The 7458-nt window shown below is 39.5% G+C and overlaps 1 protein-coding gene across 1 annotated transcript in view; it reads left to right on the forward strand.

Moving 5' to 3' along the window:
* The window catches only part of IRAK3 (interleukin 1 receptor associated kinase 3), a 74519-nt gene that overhangs the window by 27862 nt on the left and 39199 nt on the right, over positions 1-7458 (forward strand). Inside the window, exons 3-6 of the mRNA XM_007942755.2 lie at positions 314-378; positions 1421-1475; positions 1966-2117; positions 6579-6643. Of these exons, the coding sequence (XP_007940946.2) occupies positions 314-378; positions 1421-1475; positions 1966-2117; positions 6579-6643 (337 nt within the window). The remainder of the gene's footprint in view (positions 1-313; positions 379-1420; positions 1476-1965; positions 2118-6578; positions 6644-7458) is intronic.

The following is a 7458-nucleotide window of genomic DNA, read 5'->3' on the forward strand; positions in this document are numbered from 1 at the left end:
GAGATGTAATCCATACTGCAGACTGTATTCTTCAACCTTCATCAGTAGGTGCCTTAAGTCATCCTCACTTTCAGCAAGCAAAGTTGTATCGTCTTGTTTATATAATATTTGGTCATAAAAAAGCTATCTCGCATATGTAATTTTGTAACTATTTCATGGGAGTGAAACTGAACTTTAGAAATGAGTAGTACTATCAAGGTATTTATTAACATAGTCTCAGAAACTTTTTAAAAATATTTATTACAGACTTTTTTTTTTTTTGGTATTTAGTTCCTTGTGAATGTGATGCAAAATCTTTTTATTTCACTTTCAGGAGTAGCCTGGAATCCTTCAGAGCAGAGTCATCAGGGAGATGAATTTTCAAACATGCCACCCAAGGTAGAGTGTGTGTGCATAGATATGACCCTTGAACTCCCTTACACAAGTAAGCTTAAAAAATAAAATTATCAGACAGAAAAATGCTGTGCTTCCAGACCCCTTTTGTAAAACCAGGAAAGCCTCAGTTCTCTCCTTCTTTATTTAGGTAAGGAATCAAGAAATTAGAGATTCATAAATGTTTGAAGAGTTTAATACTTTCTTCTTTCAGTGATCTCTCAGTGTTAAGACAGCACCACTAAGGACACTGTGAATTATGCATTTGTCTTCACTCAGATTCTAAATTTCCTGTTCTAGTTAGTGTTTTGCCTGCTGCCATTCATTTTCATTAGAGCAAATTAGGAGTGATCATTTACATAGCATTAGATGCCATTTTGAACTAATTATAATGGACTGATACATTGATACTTTAATTTTTACAGTTAGTTGTTGTTGTTGTTGTTGTTAAGTGCCGTTGAGTCGTTTCCGACTCATAGCGACCCCATGCACAGCAGAACGAAACACTGCCCGATCCCGCACCAGCCCCACAATCCCTGCTATACTCGAGCCCATCATCACAGCCACCGTATCAATCCATCTCGTTGAAGGCCTCCCCCTCTTTCGTCGACCCTCCACCCTACCAAGCATGACATCCTTCTCCAGGGAATGGTCCCTTCTTACAACATGACCAAAATAGGTGAGACGAAGTCTGGCCATTCTTGCTTCCAAGGAGCATTCTGGCTGCACTTCCTCCAGGACAGATCTGTTAGTTCTTTTAGCAGTCCATGGTACTTTCAGCATTCTTCGCCAGCACCACAACTCAAAAGCATCAACTCTTCTTCGGTCTTCCCTATTCATTACAGTTAGTATGGAAGCCTTAAATGTACATGGTGATGAATGCTATTGAATACAATGAAAGAACGCTGCTTTCTGCTAGATTCCTTCTAAATGGGAATCCACTTTATTGCACTGCACAGTCCCAGGGGGAGCTTTGGATTTCTGTGGAGGCTCTGTTCATTCTAGATGTATGAAATGGAATTATTTTAGTATGTATTTCTTCTCGTAGGAAACAGCAAATGTCACTGTCGGTAATGTTCTTATTCCTGAACATAATGAAAAAGGTAAAAACAAAATATCCTTTCCTTAAACTGTGCCTTCCTTTAAGTGAATTTAAAAGAGAAATGTCAATAAACTTGGTACTATTTATTAATATGCAAATTTAGTACAAAAATTGTCATCATAGATATTGAAATGTTCATAATATATTAATTGATGTTCTTGTGTGCCATAAAACTTGATTCCAAGTCATAGTGATCCTATAGGACAGAATAGAACTGTCCCTTTTTTTGGCTAATCTCTTTGGAGAGGTGATTGTGTTACAATATCCAAAATGCCACTTGCTCTGTGGAATGCTGGGAGCCATTCTCTCTTATTTGCAGAGAGCATGTGGGCATTTGCCTCCTTAGGGGGCTTTACTATGGTCCCCAGGCCTGCCTTTGCTGATCTGCCACTGGGCTATTTCTCATATCTTAGTCTTTTTTTTTATAGTGATGGCTTGGATTCTTAAGAAGAGAAAAAGTAACTTATCTTCTCCTGGCTTTCCTTCCTAAGGAGTATTATTCAGATCCTCCATCAGCTTCCAGAACATCATAGAAGGAACCAGACACTTCCACAAAGACTTCCTAATTGGAGAAGGGGAGATGTTTGAGGTATACAGAGTGGAGATTCAAAACCAAGCATATGCCATTAAATTATTTAAACAGGTATGGAAAAAAGTAGTATCACAAGATATCAATTCCATTTATTTGCTCATATTTCATATTCAAATGTGCCATTTTTTCACCAATATTGAGAGGAAGTGTATTTTAAAATAAAGTGTCATAAATGGGAATAAGATATATGACCTCAGGTGACTGGAGAAATAACTAAGAAATGAATGCCTGATTTGCAAAAATATGGAAATTAAATCCTTCCCAGGCCCAGATGTATTGCATGAGAAATATTGTTTTGACAAACGTTGTAGGACTTCTGGGACCTTGTTTATGATGATCAGGTTATAAATTGTCTTCTATCCCAGTTTAGGAGGGAGGAAAGGAGGAAGCTTCAAGGAGGAGGAGTAAGCCAGTAATCAGAACAGGAGGTCAGAAGACAGCTGTATTCATTTTCTTGGGCTGAAATAACAAAGTACCACAAAGTGGGTGGCTTAAAACAATAGAAATTTATTGTCTCATGGTTCTGGAGGATAGAAGTCTGGATTCAGCAAGTCATCAGGACCGTGGGCTCTCCAAAGACTGTAGGGGAAATCCTTCGTTAGCAGGTGCAAAGACCTAAATGTGCGTGTATGAAAGTATACATTATATTTATGAATAACAGATCATTCAGCATAGCTGGAGTGGAGTGTAGGGGTGGGGAGACAGTGGCAGAAGATGATACTGGAAAGATAGATTAAGTCTGTGGGTAGTTCTTAAGTAGGAGAGTGAAAGGCCCAGATTTGTGTTTTTGAAATATAACTTTGGTTACAGATTAGATGATGGATTGGAACTTGGCAGGGGGAAAGTAGACAACAACTAAACTGGAAGCAGAAAGATCTGGTAGAGCTGTATTTCAGATGTGTAAACTTAAGAAATGGATAGGACTTAAACCAGTCAATCTCAACCCTGACTGCATATTGGAATCACCCAAGGGAGCTTTTAAAACTGAACCCAATTGAAGCAACTGGTTAAGTCAGATGGGGGTGTGTGTGGGTGGCAGGCTTCGTTGTTTAAAAGCTCCCCAGGCCCTTCAAATGTGTAAGTAGCATTGAGAACCACTGTGGTAAGTCAGGGCAGAGACTATAGAGGATGATGAGAAGATACGTTTAAGAGATGAGGTGAAACTGACCACATTTGGTGATCCATTGGGTAGGACAAGGGAAGTAAGGGAGAAAGAGGGATCTAAGGTGTTTCCTAGATGGGAACTTAGCTTACAAGGTCTTTTTAATTATTACTATTATTATTAACTCAGTTTCTCCATTTCTCCAATTTGCCTGTTGTCCCAGTCTTTTAAAACATGATAGAAGGAACCAAAAATTTCCACAAAGACTTCCTACATAGAAGGGGAAATTTTTGAGGTATACAGAACAGAGATGCCAAGCATTTCCACTTTATTGGCAATGAAGATGAGCAATCTAATAAAGAAAGGAACAAGTCACTGGCAAAACCATTCACCGGATAGAATGTGGTTGCTGTAGGGTGGCCCACTGATGCCTTTTTTCTATGGGTCAGGAGGTCCCTGGCCCCATCTGTACACTCCCTATGCGTCAGTCCCAAGGACACTTCCCTAAAAGCTCCATCTACTTGCCTCTTCTCTCTGCAGTTACCACTAAGTCAATCTCTTCTGGGCGTTTTCTCTACACAAGTCCAGCTTCAGAATAGGAATGTCACTGTCTCAAAATCCCCATCCCTTCCTGTCCCAAAGACAAGTGTCATTTCCTTGACTGTCCTTAACCCCTCCAGTCTGATATGGTGACCTTCCTATGAACTTCCTAGCCACAGCATAGTAGCATTTTCTCATAGTATTGACTACCTCTCCCAGTTGACTAGGTTGTTACATTCTTTAACAAAGCTCTTATTTATCTTTGTGTACCAGTGCTTTTTTATAGTACTTTCTCAATAAATGTTTGTTGGATATATTGAATGAAGCACATATGCCCTTTTCATGAATTGAGTTGATAATCATTAGGAGTAAATGTTGTTGTTGTTGTTGTTATGTGCCGTCGAGTCAGACCCGACTCATAGTGATAACTTCCTGAAGTGGTATCACTATGGAAGTAGACTGCCCCATCTTCCTTCTGAGTGGCTTGTGGGATTCAACTACCAGCCTTCTGGTTAGCAGTCAAGTGCCTTAGGCACTATGCTACCAGAGCTCCTAGGAGCAAATAGACAGGAGGTAATGTAGTAAGCCCTACAATCCCTGTTCCCACATGCTATTTCAACTCTTTAAGATGTCACTTGGAAGATTAAGGTGCGCCTAACCCAAACCCTGTTATTTTCAATTGCCTCATATGCATGTGAAAGCTGGACAATGAATAAGGAGACTGAAGAGGAGTTGATGCTTTTGAGTTGTGGTGTTGGCGAAGAATGCTGAAAATGCAATGGACTGCCAGAAGAACAAACAGATCTGTCTTGGATGAAGTGCAGCTGGAATGTTTCTTGGAAGCAAGAATGGCCAGACTTTGTCTGCCCCACTTTGCTCATTGTCAGAAGGGACCATTCCCTGGAGAATGATATCATGCTTGGTAAAGTGGAGGGTCAGCAAAAAAGGGGAATACCCAATGAGATGGACTGACACAATGGCTGCAATGATGGGCTCAAGTATAGCAAGGATTGTGAGGATGATGTACAACTGGGCAGTGTTTCACTCTGCTGTACACAGGGTCTCTGTGAGTCAGAACCGACTAGACAGCACCTAACAACAACAACAGCAAGGTGGCAAATAGAAGTATGATTGGAGTTTTGCCATCTGCTTTTCTCTCTACCCCACTCCTCTGCCTCAGCACCCTTGTGTATGCATACACAAGCACACGGTACATACACACACACACACACAAGAAATACAATTTTGTAATGTTGGGATATTAACTTCAGTAACCCTTCTTAGAGGGACTGAGGTGGTGAAATACACTGGATGTGTGAGAACCACACATCTTCACCATAATGTACACCTGGATCACCTGGGGATCTGAAAATGCAGACTCTGATTCATCAGATCCGGGAAGGAGGCCAAGATTCAGCACTGCTCACCAGCTCCAGTGAAGTTGATGCTGCTTGACCACAGACAACACTTGGAGCTGCGGGGTGTTACAGTGCTAAGTTAGCATAAACGCAAAAACCAGCCCCTTCATTTTGCAGATGAAGCAAACTATGACCTTACCAAGATTAATAAGTAGCTATAAAAAGCTGTGATGACCTAGTGTTATAGATATGACTGAGACACAATCTTCCTGGCTCCCAGACCCATGCTCTTATAAAATGTAAATTCTGATAAAGTGATCCTTGAAAAAGAGCTCTGGTGACATAATGCCTAAGCCACTGTTTTGCTAGCCTGGCTTATTGTTTCTGACTTCCTGGCTACACTTGGAAAACAGTTTCCAGAATTCCTGTTGGATTTCTCTTCCAGTATTCCTGAGAACAGTGTTCTGCAAACTCCACCCTCTCTAGCAATTTGTAAATGATAGATGGGACGTAGGAGCACACTTGGTAGCTGCCTAGGAATTGAAGTTACAGATTTGACCATTGTGATCCATCAAGATTTTCAGAAGTAGATCTTTCTGCTCTGCCTTACTCTGGAAGCTCCAGTGAAACCTGCATCATAGCAACACATACGGCTCCGCGGAGAGATGTGTGGTGGTTGTGCACTGGCTGGCAATCAGACTCTTGCAAGAATTCTACCACTGCCCTAAGAAGCATACTCAAGTTAAAGCCTTTCTCTTTCATGTGAGAGGTTAGGCACCTGAGGCACAGAAACATGCAGTGACGTAAGTATATTAAAGTATGGAGAACAGTGCCAAGTGCAGAGTAGGTGCTGAATTCATTGTTTATTCAGCAAAAAATCATGCATTAGCCTCTGGACTAGTTTCTGAAGCTTTTTTTAAGGGGATATATTTTTCATTTGTGTCATAAATTATCTTTTCCAAATTAATACAAAAGTAAGCTTGAACCTGCATATCCAAATGACCCCCAAATGCCAAATGAATGAAATTTTGCAGCAAAGGCAAATCTTACAGAGGATGCCACTTCTAACCAAAATACAGCCATCATGATTTGGATTCCTTATGAAATTTCAGTCATGGGATTTTTTAAAATACATATATATATATATATATATATATATATATAGAATACATATTTGAATACATGTGTATTTTCTTTGAATACATATAACAAATAATAGAACATTTATGTAAATGTTTGCAAAATATGGTGAGAGCTTGAATAAAAAATTTGGCAATATTGTAAGTTATATGAAAAACTTTAAATTCAAGAATGATGGTTCAAAATCTGTTTGGACATTAATGGACTTTTGAAAATCTGATGAAAGCTAAAGATCCTCTCCTAGGATAATGTCCGTGTGCATGACTTCAAAATGAGTGTATAACTGCAGGGAGACCATGGACCCTGGGTTAAGGATCCCAGAAATAGAGATTCTTTTAATTTTTTTTTCTTGTCTTTCTGTCTGATATTTAGGAGAAAAAAATGCAATGTAAGAAACAGTGGAAGAGGTTTTTATCTGAGCTTGAAGTTTTACTGCTGTGAGTATATTTCATCTGGAATTTCCCATTCTTTTTGCCCAGTCATCATCTATGCTCATCTTTGATTCTACAGCACAGTGCTTGGCATGGTTGGCATTTAATAAATGTGGGTCAGATGTTAGAGTACTGGGTAAATTTTTGACATCTGCTTTAGTATATTCCTTAAAATACATTTTAAAAGAGACCATTCACATAATTCACTTGAATATATTTTAACAAGAACATTGAAACTCTCACAAGTAAGTGGGTGCAATCATGTGTGGCTAGTGTGGTTGAATGTAAAATAATCCTTACAACATTAGAATTGTATATATTTCACCATTGCACCCCTTCCATAGAGACATTCCAGTCTAGAAACACTTTCTTCATTACAGCCCTTTTCAGGAAGAGAGTTTCAGACAAAGGAACCAAGTGCTTTTGATGAGTATATTATTTTCTGGGAATTCATTCATGAGTCTGAGAGTCCCTGGAGACAAATTAAAATGACTTCATTTTCATACATATTCATCTCTGCAGCTGTGCAGCCTGCCTCATCAAAGACCCCTAACCCTATAGAGTTCACTCATCACCATTTACAAAGGGAAAAATGTTCTTTTCAGATGTTTGCTGAACCAGTATGTGGAGTGGGGGTGGGAGGGAAAGCATTATGCTGAGTCCTTCTTTCACATCCAGGACCAGAAACCAAAATATTAGGTGCTAATCATAAAACTTAATATATACCTGTCTCGGTTAACTGTTATTGTTGTTGTTATATGCTGTCGAGTCAGACCTGACTCAGCTACCCCTCCTTGGGCTTCAGAGGCAGTATCACTACA

The sequence above is a fragment of the Orycteropus afer genome, unplaced genomic scaffold, assembly GCF_000298275.1.
Source record: "Orycteropus afer afer isolate SDZICR_OR568_19922 unplaced genomic scaffold, OryAfe1.0 scaffold00097, whole genome shotgun sequence".
NCBI classification, from domain to species: Eukaryota; Metazoa; Chordata; class Mammalia; order Tubulidentata; family Orycteropodidae; genus Orycteropus; species Orycteropus afer.